We start from the raw sequence: 22,249 nt of genomic DNA, 5'->3' as shown, positions 1-22,249 counted from the left end.
ACGTGAGGGCGGGAGGGGCGAGTGCTGGGCTCACACTGGATAGCGACGACCTCGGGTTCTGGGCACAACGTGTAACTTTATTACCAACTCCGTGAGCAACACAATTAGAGACATTGTAACGAAAGTTCACACTTCAAAGTGTATGGAAATCACATTTATACATACTTTTCACTTTCACTAACTCATTTGTCACTCCCTTCACTGCATTCCTGTTGGTTACTTAGCATAAAACCATCCTGCATTTTAGTGTTTTGTCTTCACACATGGGAACCAGTCCTGGCCAATTCCACCCCCGGGAAGCCAGCAGCTGCCCCCAGCAACGATGCAGCTGGAAGATTTTACTGGGACACTGTGAGCAGATCACTGTTCGGTCGCAAGTTCACATCCATTCGAACACGATCACAAAAACGCACTGGTCAGTAAAGTACAGAGTTGTCGACAGTGAGAGAAACCAGGCCCGACACAAATGCAGCTCCGCGGTTCGGCTTAAAGACGCTCTTAGGTGACAAGCAGCTGAAGCAGCACACACACCTCACGTCCTGTGACTGGCCACACGGCGCCTGTACTCGGACGGTCAGGACCAAAAACCTCGGGACTGTTAGCAGCAGCATGTGGGGAAGAAATAAGGTCAGACGCTGAAAGGGCAACGGCTGAGCCTGCACCCAAGTGGGCACGGCCCCTGTGAGGTGCGTGCTTGTCCCACGGGGTGGCTCGGGCTCCCAGGGGCAGGATGAGGTGAGCAGGTGCTGTCGGGAGATCCAGGCGTTTAGGACTCGGGCTGTGACCCTGTTATGGAGGCTCTAACGGATGTTTTACTCTATGAACGTCTCTCACGAGCACACGGAGTCCCAGAGGTGACACTAAAGGCAGGCGAGGGCCTGTCACAGCTCACCACCCACAGATGACAGCACCCCACACCCCAGGACACACAGGGCGCTCCATGTCCCCGTCAGCTCTGCGTGTCTGTGTCCTGAATCGTGCCTTTAACGTGCTTCTCCAGTTCCAGCAACTTTTGGTAAAATTTTTCAGCAGTGTCTCCATCTATGTCCATCTGGAAAAGAATCAAAGATCAGGATGACGGGAAGGAAACGCCATGAACGCCGTTTGTGCAACAGGAAGGCCTCCTACGTTCGTAAGAGAACTGGGGAAGGACGCGGGGCCGCGGCATCTGAACCCCGAGATCCCGAAGGCACCAACTCTCCATCCAGCCCTGACACACAGCAAACCACTGACTCTCCCTGAACAGCAGGACTGCAGGGTCCAGCCCGCTGTCCCCAGAGTCCTGTGTCCCAGTCACAGAACACAGCAACCAACGTGGGCCAAAGGCCCAATGAAACAGTCGAGACATTTGCTTTTTAACTCCAACCACCTCCTACCATCCACCTTCTTCAGTCAAAGAGCCCTGGTGCGGGCAGCTCTCTGCCCCCAAGGACGCCACTCCAGCCCCTGCCCAGCTGGTGGGCAGCGTGTGCCCAAGCTCTGGCCGATGATACGAGAGTGGACGGCTGTGCGGTGCCCCCCAGGCGTCCTTGGCGCCTGCCGTCTGGGGAGCGGCCATGCCAGCTGAAGGCCACCTTCTCCACGTGCTCGTCCACGCGCAAAATCTCAGCTTCCATCCTGCTTAACCCACTGGCGTTTCATGAAGAAAAATCTGATTCTCACCGATACCCACGGTGTAAAAGCAACCTTTCAGCCACTAGAAAATAAAGCAGTGACTGGTCCAAGTCAACACAGACCCTAAACCTCAGAAACTAAGCCTTTCTTCACAGCGCCTGAAATTTTAAAAAACAAACCTTTGTAACATTCTGAAAATAGCACTTTCATCCATTCATTCAACGTTAGCTTCTCCACACTGCAAGGGGTCTGAGGATCTCGCCAGCTCAACCCCACCTTCCAACAGAGAAGGCGACCTCCCCGCGCTGATCGAGGTGAAACGCTCTCCTAGGCCTTTCCAGAGGCTGACAGAAGCACCGTGTTCTCCCCTCGTGAACTGCCCGCCCTCCGGGTTAACAGGGAGGCGGCCCAAACCAGCTCTGAGGGCCTCCAGCTTATCCCTTTGCAACCGAGCTCCCAGGAATGCTCTGGGGGTGTCAGTAAGTGTCGTGTAACATCTGAGGAAGGAAAGTCACACGTCAACGACATTTGGAAAACCCCGTTTTAAACCTGTCACACACCCGCGTCACCTCTCACAGCCGTCACTGGGCGAGCAGGTCCCTGCAAGGGACCGACAGGAAGCATTTCTCAGCCTTACTCGCCCAATGCGGTTTTTTTTTTTTTGCAACTCTTGTCAAGGAGCCAGGGCCCCACAGAGCTGATTTGGGAAAACGCTGGAGCTTCACAGGTTCCTTTTCAGAGACGGGCACTGTGGGCAGCACGGCCCCCGGAACTCACGCTACTCACATCAGACACGAACGCCCCAACCCCGTGACTGAGCTCACGACGGATTCGCCTCCTTGTTGTTGTCTTTACGCCAATGCCCCCATAAGCTGGGCAGTGAAAAATGGGGGGAAGGAGGAAAAAAACCTCACTCATGACAAAAACACAACAAAAACAGTTTTTGTAGGTTCAAAATATACTTTCTCATTTCCTAACAGGTAACTCTGTGTGTGATTTCTTTTTAGAAGATGAGACAGGGTCCAAAACACACAGCACTGGTTTGTTCCATCCTCCATCTGTTGCCTCCTCACAGCATCGATGTACTAAAGCTAATAATCGTCAAAAGCAGAACTGAACACCTGAGGGGAAGTCAACTCCATGCAGACAGAGATTTTCTATTCCGTCCAACTCGCGGTGCGCTTACTGAGCGCCTGCCAGCTGCTGGGAAGGGGTCTCAGCCTCGTCGCAGGGCTCACATTCACACAGGGGAGCCCATGCTGAACGAGCACGGCACAGGAAGGAGCTGTCGGGACAGCCTGTACTGGAGGCACCGGACCGGCTGAAGGGTCCCGGGGGCTGGGGTGGGGCACAAGCTGAGATTTTAAGGATAAATAGCAGAAACCAATCAGTGGAAAGAAGGAGGGTGAAAGCAGTTTGGGTGGAGACAAGATATGCAAAGGCCCAGAGGCAGGAGAGAGCAGATGGAAATGGAGGCAGCCCATGTGATGCCAGGGGACAGCGAATCCCAGGGAAGGTTCTCTGGGCAGCCGTCCAGCGGCCTTGTGTAAACCTCTCCATGTAATGGTGCAAACACCTTTACCTTCTGGGTCGTTACATAATTGCTTCCAAAGCCCGTGGTGGCGCTCAGGTACTTGCTCAGAGGGTTCAGAGACTCAGGATTTTGGTGGAAGAGCCACACCTGGAAAGGAAGGGGTGTCCATGTGTGTCTCGTTCTGCCGGGCAACTCACGTGCACATGCGCGAAGCGGCCGCAGAAGTGACCCCCACGAGCACATACCAGCGCTTCGGCCCCATTGTACGGCGTCAGAGTGAAGGCATTTGCGAAAAAGCGGATCTGAGAAAAAGAAGACAGTGGTCACTTTGGGGAGCTTGGACTAGAGCTACAAAAGCCTCACTCGTTCACAAACTTAAAAACATAACCTGCATTTCTTATTACTGAACATTTTTTAAGCATCAGAAGCCTGAAGGAATCTAAACTAGGGACAGCACTGGATGTCCACCGCTCCCAGCGAAGCCTTTTAACACGAAGGCCTATTCCCTCTCGTCTCCCTCCGATGCCTGCCCTGCGGGGACAGTTTCCTGAGCTCTGCAAGCGAAGGGCGGTTCCTAGGGGTTGTTTTCTGTGTGTGCCGGAGGAACAGCGCCCTGCCAGACACTGAAAACACAGAACAGAGAAGCAAGCACACAGGCCGCGTCCCTGGGAACTTCTAATGCACAGGCCGCACTGAAGCTCAGTCTGGTTAGCACCGCTTAGCACAGGTGCCCCACATGCAGTCACGGAAACGCCCACATGAGAAGTGGGCGCTCAGCCGTGGCACATGGGGCAGCGGCAGCAGGAAGCAGAGGCCACGTTCTAAGTGACTTCAAAACCTCCAGGGGCACGGGACCCAGCCACCTCTGAGCTCAGCTTCTCAGATCGCTTCCCAACCTCAGACACATCTTTTCGGTCCCAAGTGGAGCAGCTGAAGTGAAGTCAGACACGTTCAACGCTTACCAGCCATATGACGGGCATCATCAGGGTCCAGAGAAAGGGCGGCAGAATCCCGTAGGTCAAGTTGGTCAGCATGGTCCCTGGGCACGCCACACTGGAGTACAGGCCCTGGGGACAGAGGTCGGTGTGTGACTCGGGCCAGCGCTATGCTCACCCACCAGCGACGCGACAAGCGAGCCAGCAGCCAGGGCGGGACGCAGGGCCAACCATGTCAGCCAAGAATCGGGGACTGAGAGCTGTGTGAGATGCTCGGGATGCCACATCAGTGACACGCAGTGCCATGCGAGGAGCTTACAGGACACAGAGGGGCCAGGCTGAGGCCGGAGAAGACACGTGGGCTGCTCCCCTGGGGGTCCACGTCACCAGCCACAGCAAGCACGTACCATAAGGAAACACACTGCAGTCTCGGCCCCCGAGCTTCTGCTCTAGTGGGTGCAGACCGCAAACCTCCTGTGCGTGTCCTCGCAGGTGCAGAAAACGCACACCCCTGCCCTGACCTCCAGGTGAAGGTGGGAGCTCCTAGCGTCACAGAGGATGGAGGGGTCTCCCGAAGACCTTCTCCCACCAAAGGTCTCCAACCAGGGCCTCAGCCTGGGACTCGCCCCTTTACAAAGACCCGTCCTGAAGACAGAGCCCCCATAACAAGAGGAAGGTGACTGGAAGGGTCGCTAACAGGTGGAGGAGCCCCCGCAGGGGTCCAGTCACACAAGCTGCAAGGGACGTCTCCATCTCGACCCCAAGCCTGGCCCAGGGCCCTAAACATGGGGGCACCTGGGGGCAGATGGGTTAGTGCAGAAGCCCAGTCTCCAGGGTCAGACAGCGCCAGGCGCTACCCTGGGCTCCATCATTTACTAGCCGTGTGGCCTCTGGGGAGATGCCTTAGTCTCTCCTATGAAGGTGGGAATACTCAGCCCTGTGTCATTGTGACACAGGGAAGGGGTTAAATGACACACACAGGTAAAGAGCACAGCACCTGAGACACTTCACAGCAGCTACTGGTCTGAGACTACAGCTCTGGAAGAGCAACAGGCCGGGGCATGGAGCCCGTACCTGAGAGCTCAGGGGCTGGCCACCTCTGCCCCGAACGCTTCGTGAACACCCACTATCAATGTCACCGTCTAACCACGTCTTCACGGCAACCCTGCTCGCGGACAGCAGTGCATCTTCTGAGCCACGATGGTCACCAGAAAGCCACGTGACTAGGAAATGAGTGGTCAGACAGCGCTGCTCCACGTGTCACAGCACCCTCACAGGCCTCACCCGCTGGCTGAAGTGCTGGTTCAAAGCCACACTCAGAAGGTCAAGGGCGTATTTGGAAGAGCTGTAGGGCTCCTGGCCCCTGCTGTGCTGAAAGTCCTCCAGGCTGAAATTAGACCTCCTCGCGTTGCGAGAGGACGTCCAGATGAGCCGAGACGGGGTGTCACTGTGAGTGAGGAGAGGTTCCAACTCCTGAATCTGAATGAGAAGTAAAGTTAACAGGCTACGCATATTAATAGTAATACATTAATTATCCTTTATCATTACCAATTAGCTTAATAATTCAAAACAGGACAAAGAAAGAAGCTAGGATAAAAAGATAAAGGAAAATATCAAATAATATCTATAAAAAGATAAAGGAAATATTAGATAATAATTTCTAATTTTTCAAAAGGCTGGATAAGAATTCAATCCCATCCTGACTTTATATTTTAATTATCTTTTGATGGAACAAATGATATCATTAAAAAAAATAGTGCTAAAAAAAAAAAAGTGCTGAAGGAGACAGAATGGAACGTGCCTGTCCCATTCATGCCGGCACCCCAGCGCCTGGTCATCAAAGACAGCCAATGTCCCCATTTGTCTGGGACATTATAGACGTGTGTTAATCCGTAAAGGTTAAATAAAAACAAAAAACCCTGCACCCTGCCGTTTCTCCTTAAAACACCGGAGGCTGTCCCACACTGGTGCAAAATTTATCTCATTTAATGGTTTCATGATCTCCTGATGTTTGAGGATGTCTTAACTTATAACAAACATAAGCTAGTCCACACAAGGACTAATTTTGAGGGAAAACAGGCTCCAGGGGAAGAAGAAATGTGACCGAGAGGATAAAAGTGTCAGAGCCCAGGTCAGGAGCAGTTCCTCCAATGACAGCAGCTGGCTGACTCGACCTGGACAGTTATGTCGTCCTAGGAGACGCGACAGACCTGGGGCTGGAACACGGCACACGCTGGACAAGCCCTACATCTGCCGCTTCATGTCATGTGTGCACCTGGAATTGTAGCACGCAAGGACGGAGGCTCAAGAAATCAGACATCACAGTAGAAGGTGGGCCAGGAGTTACTATTACACCCTCCTCTCGGAGGCCAAGCCCAGCCCAGAGCCGGGCAGGGGCACCTGCTCTCAGCTGTGTACTGTTTCCAAAGGCACGTGTGTGTCTCGTCACTGTCTCTCAGTCTCCAGAGTCGTGTCAAATACTCTCCATATGTACATGTATATCAGCAATGTTTTCAGAGGAGAGAGGGAACGTCCGGTTGAAAGCGCAGCCACACACTAATGCGCGTCCCCGAGCAGCAGGGTGGAGGGCCTGCGCAAGTCCCCAGGACCCCAGTGCCAAGTGTTGGCTTGGTGACACTTTACCAGGATAAAGTGGCCAAAGACATTGGTCGCAAACACCTCCTGGAGCCCATCAGCCGTGACCCTGTCCTCCTGAGTCAGCAGCCCCTCAGCTGTGGAGAACATATGAATCACTTTTCTGAAACAGCAGAAGACAATTGCATGACTCGTAAAAGCCTCCTCGACTGAAGATACTGAAGAGACAGACCCAGCTGGGCAAAACCGGGCAGAAGAGTCATCACCTTCCTGCCAACCAGATTATCTGGAGAGTGGAAATTACCTTGAGAAGATGCCACAGAAAAGTGCTCTGAGATTTAGGTGTGGGTTAGGCATGATCCCAGCGTTCAGATACACACAGTCTAGCCTCTGAAACCTGCAAGAAAGACACCGAGACAAGAGAGTCATGTCAGTCTGTGAGGGTTCGATGTTGATGGTGGCTGCAAACAGGACGGCGCTGCACTGGGCGCTGAGGCCAGGCCTCCTGCTTCCAGCCTCAACCCCCAGTTGGGCCGCGGCAGCCCTCCGTCTATCAATGCCCCCTTCTTCTGGTCTAAGGAAGTTTTCTGGGGTTTTTTGTTTGTTTGTTTTTAAGATTCACATCTTCCACAGCCGAAAAGTAAAATTTGTATAATACTGACATACACACTCACCTAATCTGACCCACCCACGCTGGAACCTGAACGCCGAGACACCTACTAGCGCCGAGAACCGTGAGGACACCTTTCCTGCCAGGTGCTCTGCAGCCTCAGAAATGACGAGGCTCCCAGGAATGCAAGAGGACCACAGATGCTGGAAGCGTAATGTGCTGCCAGCAGGCTCCCTCCAGCACACTCGCCGTGGGGGGAACTGTGAAATGCTGACTGAGAAAGCTTGTTCACTATTAAACCCACATACGCCTGAATCTCAGTGTATTTCTTTTGAACTAGATTCAAGACAAGTAGAGCCTGTGCTGACACTATGGCTAGTCAGAGTCTCTCCTGGAATTCTGTGCAGCACACTGTCCCCTGTCCTCTGTCCAGCCCAGGACAGGACGGGGCCACAGTGACTAAAGCTGGGACCTTGACACATAGGAGCTACGATACAGATCACCCACAAACGTTTCTTCATCTTCTAAGTAATGGGTAGCCCAGTGACTCTAATTATTAAACTGAGTGTTAAAATGCTTAAAATAGTGACACCATCAGGTCAAAAGGCAGCACCATCTATTGTCAGCTGTCCCACAATGTAATTTGCAAATTTCATCTGAGTGTGTTAACAAATTTTGCTAGGGAACAAATATATGGTGATGAAAGGAGAACTGACTCTGGGTGGTGACCACACAAATGGGATTTATAGATGATGTAATACAGAATTGTGCACCTGAAACCTATGTAACTTCACTAACAATTGTCACCTCAATAAACTTTAATTTTAAAAAAAATTTTTTTGCGGGGAATGGAGAGGAAACGCTCAGCGCAGAGTGGACACTGCACCAGGACAGCAAATGAAAGTCTGGCTTCAGGAGAATGGCGCCCTTACCTCTCGACTAAATGACTGACGTCACGGCCCTGTCCTGCATGAGCCAGAAGCACCACCGTGCTTCTCAGTTTCCATCTGCCCAGAACTCACTGACCAGAGTCCACAGGGGAGTCGGGGTGTCAGCAACTGTGCAGCGTCAGCTAAGGGGACCCCGGCTCTCTCACGCTCTCCTGGGCTCTGACCACTTCCAGTCTGTAACCCAAGATGCCCATTTGGGCCATCACGTGCAGGGCACATTTGACACGAGCAAGAGATGTGTCCGGACACTGTCCCGTATTCCTGAATCTGTGAGTGTCACCACAACCATCATTTCCTAAATCTGGATACCACCACCCATCTCAAAGCGAGCTGGTCAGAGGGTAAAATAAATAACTCAGCGCTGCAGTAACACTGACCTCAGCTGGGACCATTCGCTGATTTCCTCGGTGCTTCCTTCTACCCCACAGCCTTGCTAAGTCACTAAATATTATTAAATACCAAATAACTAATGTGTCATAACTAAATGTGTTCCCTGAAGACACAGCGAGGAGACCTGGTTTCCAGAGGTGCTGGAACCCAGGTCGGAGTCACTTCGGTTTTGAATATCAGCACCCGCCCCGCCTACTGCCTGATGGGAAAGATGCAAAACGCACTCAGGTGGCAAAGGAGTCACAGCAACGTGAGGCATCGACCTGCCGCACAGGAGCGGCGCTCACTCCCGCGTTAGTGTCCACGAAACCACCAAGGTCACGCCGGGAGGGAGAGAGACCCCCGGAGCGTGAGCACCGCACTCCGCGCCGCCCCTGCCCGGGCCTCCGGCCCTTCCTGGTTTGCTCCGCGCCGTGTGGCCCAGTCGCGGGGAAAGCCCGCCGGCGGGGACCCACCTGTGCCGCAGCTCCCGGGCGGCCCGCAGCACGGAGCGCAGGTCGCCGACGTCCACCTGCACCACGGTGACCTGGGCGCAGGGGCGGGCGGCCAGCAGCGCGGCGCGGGCTGCCTCCGCCCGGCCCGGGTGCCTGCAGGCCAAGCACAGGTGCAGCCCGTCGTCCTCCTGCAGCAGCCGCTGGCACAGCGCTCGGCCGACGCCACTGGCGGGGTCAGACACGGACCTGCGTTACCCGAGCCGGTGCCCGACGGCACGTTCCCCCCGCCCCGAGCGCAGGCGGACAGAGGTGCAGGGGGCGGACAGAGGTGCAGGGGGCGCCCAGGCACCTCCTCGGACCCCGACCCGCCGCCGCCACCGCCCAGGAGGCCTCACCTGCTCGCACCGGTGACCAGCACCACCTTCCCCATCGCGCTGCACCGACTCTCCGCGGCGAAAGACCCGCGCGGCTCTCGGAGACGAAAACCAGATCACCCGGCCCCGCCTCCCCGCTCTGCCATCCAATCAGAGCTGGGAGCTTTCGCACGGCCCCGCCACGCACTCCAATCAGGGTCCAGGAGGAGTACGGCCACGCCCCCTCCCGTCCCTCCAATCGGGGCCCGGAACGCAGCGCTTCCTGGTGGGGTGAGATAGGCCGAGGGGCGGAGCCGCGGGGCCCGGAGCCGCGAGCCAATCCCGGCTCCGCCGCCGCCGCTGCACAGGTGCCCGCCCGGGACTCCGGCCGCCCAGCTGGGCGAGCTCCCCGGCCGCGCTCGGGTCCGGGGTCGTGGGCACGCGCGGGCTCTGTGCTCCGGCCGCTCAGATTGACAGTCGGTGCACGAAGGCCTCGGGGCGTTTGCAGCACAGGCGAGTTTCGGGACGCGGAGCTGAAGCTTGGGGACCGTCCTCCCTCGAGGTGTCCCCTCTACACGAGCGGACCCAGCACTGTGCCCCTTTGCAGCCGCTGCTGCGCCCAGACCGCCTCCTCTAAACAGTCACCTTTGGGACAGTGACTTTATGAGGAGTTTTATGCAGAATCGTGCGAGAGTCACCGGTTTCCAAAACGCGGACTGGACGGCGCGCAAGCCCAGGATCCCAGAACTTCCCAGCCCCGCCTGGGTCTGCACCGTGGCCGCCTCCGATGACCTCCGTTCCCTTCTGTCCTGGCCATCGCTGAACAAACACGTTCGCATTGCTCAGAAAACTAAAAGTGTGAACACAGTGCTCGGGGCCGGGGGAGAAGCGCGGTGCTCTGGGCGGCTCCACCCTCCGGCTCTTGGGGCGTCTGCGTCTGTTCTGTCGTTCGCAGCTTTCGGTGCCTTCCGTGCACCGGGCGGGCGTAAGCGACCATGTTTGCACTTAGGAGAGATTCCTGTGTATCGAAATCAGCTTTGTGACAACCATAAAGGATCCCCAATTAATTCTGGACTGGAGTCCCCAGAACTGGACTGATGTGACACCATAAAGGACCAGTCTGGTCCGTTTGGATATGCCAGCGCCCCAAACGCATTTCTTCCGGTAAACAGGCAGCTACCGTGAGAGGCCTGTGTGAACAGCCCTGCTGCACACCCACCCCACCCCCAGCACCCCCAACAGGCGTCCCACACCCTCAGCTCCACCCCATGCCCCCTCACTTCTCCAAAAAGGATGCAGCGTGCAAGGAGTAAGGGTTACAAAGCCCAGAGCTGGTGCCATTTGCCCAGAAAGGAGGACCCATCAGTAGCATATTTCTTTAATCGTTGTTATTTACAATTTATCATCTGACAGACTTACAGAGAATAAATAAAGAGAAGAAAATATACAATTGGTATCTCGTTTCTTTTCCTAATACAGAGAAATTTTACGTATTCTATTTTGGAATGACTGTGATAGTTTTAAGCAGGAATGAAATCAGTTTGCTCTTTACCCCCTGACAAGACACATCCTGGTGGAAGCCTGCAGAGCAGAGCCCAGGAGCCAGCTCCATGATGTTCGCACAAAGTCAGCGGGAGAAGAGCAGGTTCCACGCACAGCAACGGGCATACAGTCAGCAGCCAGATGACAAACTCTCAGTGTGTCTGCAGGCGTCCTCCCCAGGGGCGCTAGTTCCAAGCCTCTTTTTAGAAAAGAGCCTTCACCCAAAGCAGTTACCTTATCCCACCTTCTCTCTGGTCTCTGCAAATCCTCCCTGTAGGCCTAGTGTTAGGAGAAGGCTACCTCCTTGTGAATCTCAAAGTATTTCAAAGTAACAAGTTTACAAACGGATGCACAACTCACAATGCAACGATTCCCCGCTGTGTCTGCCAGGAAGCGCTGGGGCAGAAAACCCAAAATGCCACAAATCCAGTCCCCGCTACCCATCCCGGCCTCTCCCCATGTCAGTTCAGCACTCCAAGACATTTACTAAGTGGAAAAGACATTCCTCTGTTTCTATAAAATGTTAAGTTTCAATGCAGACGAATTTCCCAGTGCGGACCAGGATCCGCAACTTCCAGAAACATCCAAGGACCTGCCGCATGCAGGCCAGAGGTCAGTGGTCCTCCTGAGAAGGCGAAGAAGAGGCCTGTCAATTCAACCTAGGATCAAAGACTTAACAGCCACGTTTTGGGAGTGACCTAAGCCTTAACTGTCATTTTCTTCATTTTTTTTAGAGTTTGGGGCAAGCCAGGTGCCATTCTGTTTTAGACAATATCCTTGGAACGTCTTCCGCAGTCTCCCCTCCTGACACTCCCCTGCTCTTTCTCCTTCACTCAGAGCATGTGGCTGAGCCCCACTCCCGGCTTCCTGTGGGAAGCCTGGCTGGTCCCAGCAGGATCATACCCCTGTGGGCCTCAGACAAGGTGTGGTCAGCCTGGCCAAGCCCACAGCTTCCCGTGCCCTGTGGCCTCCTGGGCACAGCACTGATTCATTCACAGAAGCGAGAGAGCGGGACATGTGTTTCGTGAACCACCGTGGGTCCCTGTATCCAGGGCTTCGTTTCCAAGCCCCGTGCGGGCAGACTCGATTCCTCCTCAGAGCCCAGTGGTCCAGGACACAGGCGTTCAGACTCCCCGGTCTCCCACTTCCTCCCTCCCCGTGGGTGCTCGTGCACTTGACATTCACGATGAGCTCCCCCTTTCTGAAACTCTGCAAAGCTCCCCTCTTTCCGACCCTGCCCCAGGCTTCTCATTTGAACAAATACTTTTTAATTTCCATCATCCAGGATTTCTTTTTTCTCCACACAGATTCATCTTTTACCTTCAAGACACTTACTTTTCCCTGCCCTGTCGCAGGTCAGCCTTCAGAATGGACTCTGCACAGCACCCCTTCTGTCTTGCCTCCCCGACGCCCCAGGCCTTCCTGTGTGCGCCCCACAGCCGTTCCTCTCTCATCTGTTACTCTACTCCCATGCAGTGCCGTCACGGCCTCACGCCCTCACACGTGATCTCGCCACAACACCCAAAGCACCTTCCCTTCGGGCCTCTTTCCACTCAGACCTTTTCTGAGCACACACGTCTGGACGGCACGTCAAGTTTCAGGCCTGGCTCTCAGCACCTTAGCCAGCAGGCGTCGGAACTTAAACCTGACTATCCCAAACCACAATCTGAACAGGAGGTACTTCACGTCCATCATGGAGAGCACAGCTTACCACAAAGGGAACAAGGCCCCTAGTTTCTCATCCCTTTCCTACCTACTTTTCTAAATAGATTCTTAGCTTCATTCTTCTCATTTGGATTCGAGCCACTTTTAAGTTCTACACTTTAGACCATGCCCCCTGCTGGGGCTCTTAGGTTTGTGCCGTAGACTCAGTGAGCATGACCAGGCTGGAGGTCAACCCACGTCTGTAACACAACGTCTGCGAGCCAGAAGATGGAGCCTCCCTCCTGCCAGAAAACGGTAACTGTGCGTGACAGTACATTTTTGCTGGCCACCTGAAACAGATTACCTCTGAGTCGAGGCCAGGAAACTCCAGATACACTCAGTTCACGTTAAAGAGGATTATTGTCTGTGGGATCGAGATGTGCAGTGTATTGAGGCAGAACTGTCAGAAGAAGTGAGAGGAGGTGCTAGAGCAATCAAGGGGCAATCAGAGTATTTTCTCCTGCCACATAAGCAGTGATGGCGTGGTCTGGACGTGGCCCTGCCAGAGGCATGTGGATACAGGAGAATTAAAGGCGGGGCCCCTTTAATTCTAGTGAGATGTGATGGTTAACTTCATGTGTCCACTTGACTGGGACACGTGATGCCCAGATTAAACATCATTCCTGGAGTGTCTGGAGGTGTCTGCAGACGAGATGAGTTTTGGGACCGGTAGGCTGAGGGAGGCAGAAGGCCCTGCCCAGTGTGGGCGGGCAGCATCCAGTCCAGATGGAAGAACAGGAGGAAGGGGGTTCATTCTGGCAGACAGGGGTGCTGACATCCCCGCTGACCCCCGGCTCTCACGCAACACCAGCAGCAGCCCCGTGTCTGCTGCTCAGCCGTCACTGAGGATGTGCGCCAACTCCTTGTGTCCACCTATCGGCTCTGTTCTCTGGAGAGCGCTGACACCTGAAGTTAACACTGACCTTGAAAGCGGGGTGTGGCAGGTCCCAGGTGTAAGAGCACATGTCTGGCCCTACACACATCCAATGGGGCGAGGGATTGGAAGCACTGCACACATGGCTGGTCACCGTCACTGTCGTGGTGACTTCCTGCCAACCTCTTCACCAACCACAATTCTCAGAGCTGGAGACAAGCAGGTCACTGAGTCCGCGTCAGCTGTAGATCCATTACCCAGCGAGCACAGAACGTACCAGAACCGGAGGAGACTTCCCGGCCATCTACCGCCATGTCCTTCTCACGTTACCGACGAACACAGTGACATCCGGAAGGCACGGTGACTTGTCCAAGGGGACACACTTGGCTTGAAACCAAACTGGGATCAAGGTCCCAAAGCAATGCTGTCCTGATTGCCACCAGTGATGTCACCAAGGTTAGTCCAGAGTCACAGGATACGATGGGCTGGGCACTCATAGGGGAGGACGCTGACCTGAAAAGTGACCTTGGGCTGTGGGGTTTGGGCTCCTGCTGTGGCCGGGAGCACGCTGGAGCTGAACAAGGAACACACAAGTTCCCGAGAGGCTGTGACGGGCCATGAGGGGTCAAGACTCTTCCTCTGACTTGGGGGCTCACTCCGCAATCTTGCCTTGTTCCTCCCCAGCGGGAACCAAGGACTCCCTTTCCTGCTTCCCACTGAGTCAGGATTCGTGGAGTGAAAAGGCTCAGAGCCTGTTCTGAGGGGACTCTGAGCTGGCAGTGCGTCAGTGCCACAGCCTCCGCTTTCTTCTCCGCTGATCAGAGCCCCTCCGAGGACGAGTGTGTTGTCTGGGCGACTTCTCTGTCGGCCTGGACCTGTGCAGAAGGACGTCCGGCCCATCTCACACCACCACTTCTGCATCTCAGAGCCTACGTCTCCCTTCCCCAATTCTTCTGCCTGAATCTGAGCCTCTTCAGTGACAAGGGACCCCACCTCCAGACACAGCCCTCGTCTTGTACAATCTTCTCTAACAAGGAGAGGAAATCCATCTCCCTGTGACTCCCCCTCCTGTACTGGTCCCGTCAACCCTGTGGGAACACTCAGATCAGTCGCTGTTGTGCTTGCCTGAGAGATTCAGCCCCAGTCCACAGGTCCCCAAGGGGACTTATCCACTAAAAGAGCCAAAGATTCGAAGAACCAGAGGGCCTAGGATCAGGCTATGGAACACCCGCCAGCACTGCTTCAAACTCAGGCTCTACAGAGCGGGGCCTCTGCAGAAATGAGAAGCACCCGTTACCCGCCCACAGGCCACTGCCTGTGGCCACACTCCATCTAAGAAGCCTTCCCTGCGCCCGGTACATTTCTGTTCTGTTTTGTTTTGTTGTTTTGTTTTGCAAATGACCACTTCCTTCCTACAACTTTGCAGCAGACATCTTTCCCTCCGCACATCTCTGTATATCCTAGGCACACAGACCTCAAGCCCAACCCTGCTGCGAACGAAGAAAACACCCACTCCGAGGAGCTGTGTCATCTCCTTTGAGAGGGAAGGCAAATGCAGACTATGGGACGAGTCCAGAGGCCACGTCAGGAAACGAGAGCATCTGTGATCAGTTAGGAAACCATCTCCTCCGTCTCCACACTTGCCAAGTGTTGTTTTCCCCAAGCCTAATTGCATGTTTCCTAAGACGTTAGTATTCTTCAAGTTTTTCTTTCTGAAACTACTTTTTTAACGGTGACATGGAAAAAATATTGTAGCATCTGCACATGTATAAACACAAGCGTATTTAACCTTTATAAATTATCTAAATCATCTAGCCTCTGCTAGCCAGCACTTTGGGGTGTCAAGTAAGACATCTTTACTAGATCATATCTGCCCTAGGCTTTTCTTTTTTTTCTTTTTTAGTTCTTTAATGTAAAAAAATGTATATATGGGTCGGGGGTAGAGAGTGGGGAGTGGAGTGAAGGGAAACGAGGGACAGACAGAGAGAAGCAAACGAGCCTGTGTCCCTCAGCTCATTCAACGTCCAGAGAGTGGCTTAGGCGTGAGTGAGCGGCGGCCTGGAGAGGAGGGCGGGGCCTCCGGCGTGGACCGCGTCACTCGTCCCCCTGTTGCAGGAGCAGAAGGTGGATTTCCTGGAAAGAGGGCCGGTGCTTGGTGTCTCTCCTCCAGCAGCTCAGCATCAGCTTATACACAGAGTCGGGGCAAATCGCCGGCTGGGGCAGGTAAGTCTTTGGGAACACAACAAACAAACAAAGAATGTTAAGAAGAGAGGGAAAGCACAGTTGTTTCCTCATCGCTTCATTTGCCCACTTCCCACTTCCTTGAACTTGAAACTGAAATGGGGGTGGTGTCCCTGCTTCCCATCACGAGTTCTAGTGCCAGGCACCCCTGCCACCCCACTTGTCTTTTCCATGGTTCCGGAGCAGGGTTTCCTGATGCGCATGGGGTCCCTACCATCATGCAAAAGATGCGACAGGAGCAAAAAGACGTCTCAGACGGAGACTGGGTTCCTTCTCGACATTACTCCGTGCACCGGGCACTGACCTAATTACCACCCGCAAGGCTCACTCTGCTCCGCCCAGGTCACCTGCTTGCCTGCAGTCTGCTGCTGTCATCTCCCCTCCATGTGTTTGAATTGACATATTCCTGCATGGACCTAGGTGCCTCAAGCTCCCTGAACCGGCAGCTGGCTCAGCATTAACCCCACCCCTGGCTCAGCATTAGCCCCGCCCCTGGCTCAGCATTAGCCCCGCCCCGGCTCAGCGTTAGCCCCGCCCCCGGCTCAGCATTAGCCCCACCCCCTGCCTTGCCTCTACACCCCCGCCGCAGGCAGGGGAGAGCATCAGCGCGGGATCACTGGGCAGTTCTGTCTGTAATGTTCTAAGGAACCGCCATACTGTTTACGTCCCCACCAGCAGTGCACAAGGGTTTCCTTTCTCCACACCCTCACCAGCACTTGTCATCTCTTGTCTTTTTGATAATAGCCACTCTGACAGGAGTGAGGCGACATCTCACTGTGGGTTTGCTTTCTGTTTCCCTGATGACCAGTGACGGTGAGGACCTTTCCTGTACCTGCTGGCCAGCTGTGTGTCCTCTTTGGAGAAATGTCTGTTCAGATCCACTGCCCATTTTTAATTGGATTATTTTTTTCTACTGAATTATATGAGTTCTTTATATATTTTGGATATTAGCCCCTTATCAGAGAGATGATTTACAACCACCTTCTGTCATTTGGTAGGTTGTCTTTTCATTTTGTTGATGGTTTCCTTTGCTGTGCAAAGATGTTTAGTTTGATGCAGTCTCACTTGTTGATTTTTGCTTTTGTTGTCTGCATTTGGTGTCAAAACCAGAAAATCAGCACACAGGCCAATGTCAGGGAGCTTTCCATCTTCAACTCTCCATTAACAAGAAAAAAGGCAAGTAACTGACTTCTGCTGGGATAGCAGATGAGCTCTGACAAGTCTCAAATCAGTGTGTCACAAATGACTATGGCGAGGAAATAGTTTTCATTTAATAATATTTCATTTAGAAGGAAATATTACTAACAGGTGAGGATATGGGTGACAGGCACTCTCCTTTCCTACCAGTTGGTGTTCACTAGGTAACTTCAGAAAAAATATTATTATATGTTTTGAGCCAACAGATGCCAATAAAATTGAAATAATAGTTTAAATTATCAGGGTTTCCCTTTTTCAAAATTATATAAACTTGACAAATAATGGAAGTTATATTTCATGATAATTCTTATTATGTTTGTATAATTGTATTGCTTTTCATAACAGTAAACAAAATAAACTTTTAAAACTGTATTTCATTCCATTTAGACCTTGAGCTTTCAGGAAAAGTACTACCTTGGGATTCATCACAATTTGTAAAGATAAATTGAAAACAAAAGTGTCAAGTACATCTTTTAATTACTGATGTCCTTGTTGTAGACTTCCGAGCGCTTTCAGCTGAACACAGAGGATTTCAGCCTAAGCTATGAACCCGAGGTACACAATTCCTCCTAGAACTCATGTTACTGGAACGTTTTCTTCTGCATTTTATCTGCTACGTTCAGTAAGTTGGTGACATGAACTGGGCCATTTAAAACAGAATTAGACGACACACGTGCAGTCTGGTGACCACAGAGCCACCCGGCAGCTGACAGCGTTGACAAACTACTGCCCTACACGCCAATGTCAACGTTTCAAAATCTGAACACTGAAAATTTAATAACAGTTAAAGTAATTAATAAAAGGCAAATTATAATAAATTTATATAACATAATGTAGAATGCACTAATATGTCAATGGTAATAAAATGTAAAGTTAGGAAGTCATGTTGAGTTAGCTCACACATTAAATTCAGTACATTTTTAGCGAAAATTTCAATGGAAGCTTAGAGGCCAGAAGGTCGCTCAGCACATCCTGAGACTTTCCTGCCTCGGCCTGGGCTGTAGCCAAATATTTGGCTTCACTACTCAGTCGTTTAGTACTTGCTCAGAATATATTTGGTTCGCCACTAGTATTTAAGGTGAAAATGGTGGACGTTTTTAAACTGAATATTTAAAAATAAATAAAATAAAAATAAAAATAAGAAAAGTGAAATCCCAGAGATTATTAGACATGAAAACTTCGTTAAATGATAAAACAGTATTTTCTTGTGAAACTGAGTAGCGTAGCATTTGAAAGATTCATGTGTGCCTTTTTAGTGCTAAGTCAAAAGCTGTCCAGGATCAAGAGTGGTCCACATGCAAAGCAGGCAGTACACACAGGGACAAGCGTGCCCTCCTCTCTCAGTATCCGCTGGTCCAGTTTTGCCTACGGGATTTCAGTCCTAATGGTGACCAAAGGGAGCCCGCAAGCTTTACAATATTCGTCCCTTTGCCTGTCACTCCAGGACATGCTCAAATTATAATGTGTTATGATAAATAAGATGAATTTTCTCACTTGATAAATAAGATGATTGGCCACGGGACTTCCAAGAGGTCAGCCTCCTGGTCGGGATGTCTTAGGCCAGGAGAAAAAACATTTTCCCTGGGTTCACTCACTTCCCTCGTGCCCCCAGGGAAATCTGCCCTTTGCAGAGGGAGGAAAGCAACTGCCTGGTAACCAACATGGGTAACGCAGACCCTGAAACCCAACCTCTAGGGACCGGGACCAGGTTCTGCTGTTGCATGTTCTGCTGTTGCATTGTCCCGTCATCCCCTGATCTTCTGCTTGCTCGGCTCTGCTGAAACCACACAGGACCCACTTCCCTTTTTCTGCCGTTGCCTTCTCCCTCGCCCACCTGTTATCACTTTCTGGCTGGAGATGCCACACCCCACAGGTGTGCTGCAGCCAGGTCACTTTGGGGACACTCAGAGCTCTAGCCACCACAGAGGGAATTTAAAAACTGAGCCAGCCAAAGAAATCTGAGAGTATGTTGGGCAGGAACGGGGACCCGTGTGAGCTTGGAAACCCCGCGTTTCCTGAGTCCTGAGAGGTCCCAGCAGCTGGACGCAGAGGCACCTGCCCAGAGCCGCGTGTCCAGCCGCATGACTGTCTCTGCCCATGTACGTCCAGAGACATGGCTGGACAGTTCAACCACATTTTCAATGAATGCAAATAAATCACTTAGTCATTTTCAAGCTTATACTTTTCCACCAGGAAGACAAACCTCACAGTCTAGATCAAGAAGTAGATCAAACATGAGCGATGGGATTTTATTTCCTGGTATCTGAGTTGGAGAAGTGCCTGACGTGACGCCCTCATGCCCTCCAGGGACCCTGGGTGACACATGGATAAAGCAGAGTGTATGGATGGATGCCTGGGGAGGACCTCGCGCTTTCACATGTCTGGATGCTCAGTGGCCAACGACTGCCTCTTCCATCCCAGGCCTGACTTTCCTTCAAGAGTCCCAAGTGCATGTCTGCCCCCCCCCACCCCCGCACCCCCGCCAGCTCTCACCTGCCTCCCTTGGTCTCGGAAGAACTCTCCGGTATTCTCGATGACCTGCTCATCTGACAGCTGGGAATAGGGTTGCTCTTGGCAGAAGGTGAAAGTCTCCCACAGGGTCACCCCAAAGGCCCACACATCACTCGCGGTAGTGAACTTGCCCTGTGCAAATAAGGAAAAGCAGAGAAAATCAGAAGAACCCACACAAGAGCAAGTTGGGTTTCCATACTGAGGGCACAGAATGCTGAAACTGCCCAGACACGCGCAGAGGTTTAGAAAGGGCAGCGTGAAGCTGCTGACACCATCCTCACACTCTCAGTGAGGGCTGCTTCTCTTGGGGATGACGGCAGGTGGGAGGCAGAAAGGGATGGAGCCACGCCTCTGACTCCCACTGACCCCGGCTCTGGGGTGGTAGCGGTAAAGGCAGAACCAGAGCGGGAATCAACCATTCTCACGTTAGAGACGGAGGAATGCAGTTTAAGCGCCAGGGGCAGTCCTGGGTGAACCCAGGACGCTACCTCCCAGTTCAGTGACAGTCACAGTCCCGAAGAACAGACTCAAGGGACAGCAGTGACACTCGATGGAACTAGCAGGCGTCACATACATGCACGTTTCCTGCTCAACTAGGACACCGTGACACACATGACAGTATGAATCCCATTTTTCAGATCAGAAGAGTGAGTCAAGGCTCTTCCTCCATCCCCTGGTTAATAAGACCAAGAGCCTCTGACTCTCAGCCTAACAGGCTTTTACGGGACCATACGACACTTAAAGAGAGCAATGCTTAACAATCACATTAGAAATGGGTAAAAGACGCAATTCACACTCGTAGATAATAAAGCTCTTCATAAGGATTTATGTAAAGTGGTGTATATCACAACCTCATAGCAGCAGGAAACTGGAAAGGACCTCAATACCAAGTAAGTGAGACTTATTGTTATAGGATATATCCACACAATGGAATGTTATGCAGTCATTAAAACCATGTTTTTGAAGAATATTTAGTGACATAGGAAATGCCAATAATAGAGAATTGTATGTGCTAGTGTCATCCCAATTATGTAATATGATTTCATATATGATTTCACACACAGAACTACAGGTATAGAAAAAATTCTGAAAGGAAATATGCCAAAATATTAATAATAATGGCTGTCTGGGTGAGAGGGAGGAAATAACTCTACATTTTTTTCATTTCAAAAGTAATTCATGAGTCCTAAGAATATGAACACCAAATAAACATGTTAACTATAAATGAACAAAACTAGATTTCGCTCAGACTTTTTTCTGCAATAGTAAATGACAAAAGACAAAATTACAGCATATAACATTGTAGGAAATAAAAGTTTATACTAATAATTATATAAATCAGCCAAGTGATATAAGATCAAAAATAAAATATCTCAGATATATGTGTGGTCAGAAGAAATGGCTGTAAGAGAGACATCTGCAAACAAATTATTCACGCATGGTCCAGAATAGCAGGAGTTGAGTAAAAATTACAAAGCAAAGAATGATGAATTTAAGAAGTAAATGGTGATAATCATCAAAATAAACACAGAAATCAGTCTAAATAATTAAAAATATGAAATTAATTCAGAGGAAAAATACCTTGTGTGCACAAGATTTCTTTAAATGATGAGCTTTTTAGTACCCTTACTTAACTAAGACCACTCAGTAGGTGGAAAAGAGGGTGTATCATTACGGGTGCATCTCAGTCAAAAAAGATACCAAAGCCTGAGCCTGCCAGGCAGTCTCACGCTGCTCCCCCCACTCCCCCCACTCCCCCCCAGCCCCAGCCATGCATCTGCACCACGGTCTAGGGCGGCTGGTCTGCCCCGCGCCCCGGGGCCCCGCCTTCTCGGCCTTGCCCCGCCCCCCGGGGCCCCGCCTCCTCGGCCTTGCCCCGCCCCCGCCCCGGGGCCCCGCCTCCTCGGCCTTGCCCCGCCCCCGCCCGGGGCCCCGCCTTCTCGGCCTTGCCCCGCCCCCGCCCCGGGGCCCCGCCTCCTCGGCCTTGCCCCGCCCCGGGCCCCGCCCACTCACCAGCAGGATGCTCTCCCAGGACATCCAGCGAATGGGCAGCACCGCCCGGCCCTGGATGCGGTAGTAGTCGCCGCTGTACAGGTTGCGGCTCATGCCGAAGTCAGCGATCTTGATGGTGTAGTTCTTGCCCACCAAGCAGTTGCGCGTGGCCAGGTCTCGGTGCACGAAGTTGAGAGAAGAAAGGTACTTCATGCCAGAGGCGATCTGCGTGGCCATAAACTTCAGGTTGGCGTAGCTGAGGGAACACGAGAGAAGAGGCCGTGGGGCGGGGGCGCGACAGGCGCAGCCCCCCCCCCCCGCCCCCCCGCCCCCCCGCGGCCTCGACCCCCGCCCCGCCCCCCGGCCGCCTACCTGACGGTGGGCGCGCTGCCCGCAGGGCCGGGCGGCTCGTGGCGCGACAGGAACTGGTTGAGGTCTCCGTTCTCCATGTACTCGGTGATCATGCACAGGGGGTCGTCGGCGATGCACACGGCCAGCAGCCGGATGATGTTGGCGTCCTTGAGGCGCGCCATGATCTTTATCTCCTTCAGGAAGTCGTTCCTTCGGGGGACACGGGGCGCCGGGCGCCGTCAGCGCTGGGGGGGCGGGAGGCGAAGCCCCGCGCTCCCCACCTCGCTCCCCGCCCGCGACCTTTGAGCGCACAGAGTGGGCACCTGGGACAGTCTCACTCCCTGGCCCTGGGATGCCACGCGCCTCGCTGCACTGGCATCTTTCTGAGAGCAGGAAGCGTGACCTACTCACGCGTGCATCGG

General features: G+C 52.7%; 2 protein-coding genes across 9 annotated transcripts in view; both read right to left on the bottom strand.

The window, feature by feature from the left end:
• Positions 1 to 56: 56 nt before the first annotated feature.
• On the bottom strand, positions 57 to 9,583 carry HSD17B7 (hydroxysteroid 17-beta dehydrogenase 7). 5 transcript variants are annotated; one of them, XR_016022689.1, is made up of 10 exons: positions 9,458 to 9,583; positions 9,084 to 9,287; positions 6,983 to 7,075; positions 6,727 to 6,841; positions 5,368 to 5,562; positions 4,111 to 4,215; positions 3,394 to 3,450; positions 3,197 to 3,295; positions 1,794 to 2,817; positions 57 to 1,051 (listed from the first exon to the last, which is right to left on the bottom strand). XR_016022689.1 is itself a non-coding variant. In XM_019747359.3 (9 exons), exons 1-9 carry the CDS (start codon positions 9,490 to 9,492, stop codon positions 950 to 952), a joined length of 1,005 nt encoding a protein of 334 aa, XP_019602918.2. In that variant the 5' UTR covers positions 9,493 to 9,583; the 3' UTR covers positions 57 to 949. The 5 variants fall into 5 exon arrangements, 2 of the variants coding, with proteins under 2 accessions (XP_019602918.2, XP_088657666.1); XR_016022690.1 differs by having other exon boundaries at positions 1,794 to 2,814; XR_012492835.2 differs by having other exon boundaries at positions 1,794 to 2,111.
• Positions 9,584 to 10,777: 1,194 nt separating this feature from the next.
• The window catches only part of DDR2 (discoidin domain receptor tyrosine kinase 2), a 99,362-nt gene continuing 87,890 nt past the window's right edge, over positions 10,778 to 22,249 (bottom strand). For all 4 annotated transcript variants that reach the window (XM_088801539.1, XM_074322055.2, XM_074322056.2 and 1 more), the window contains 4 exons: positions 21,849 to 22,037; positions 21,498 to 21,732; positions 19,467 to 19,616; positions 10,778 to 15,764 (listed from right to left, as the gene is read on the bottom strand). In XM_088801539.1, coding sequence (XP_088657665.1) covers positions 15,630 to 15,764; positions 19,467 to 19,616; positions 21,498 to 21,732; positions 21,849 to 22,037 — 709 coding nt within the window. In that variant the 3' untranslated portion in view covers positions 10,778 to 15,629. The remainder of the gene's footprint in view (positions 15,765 to 19,466; positions 19,617 to 21,497; positions 21,733 to 21,848; positions 22,038 to 22,249) is intronic.

The sequence above is a fragment of the Rhinolophus sinicus genome, chromosome 11 (assembly GCF_057876585.1).
Source record: "Rhinolophus sinicus isolate RSI-liver-muscle chromosome 11, RSI-T2T, whole genome shotgun sequence".
Taxonomy (NCBI): Eukaryota; Metazoa; Chordata; class Mammalia; order Chiroptera; family Rhinolophidae; genus Rhinolophus; species Rhinolophus sinicus.
Note: the sequence above shows the minus strand (reverse complement) of the source record. Positions and strands in the feature narration are given on the sequence as shown.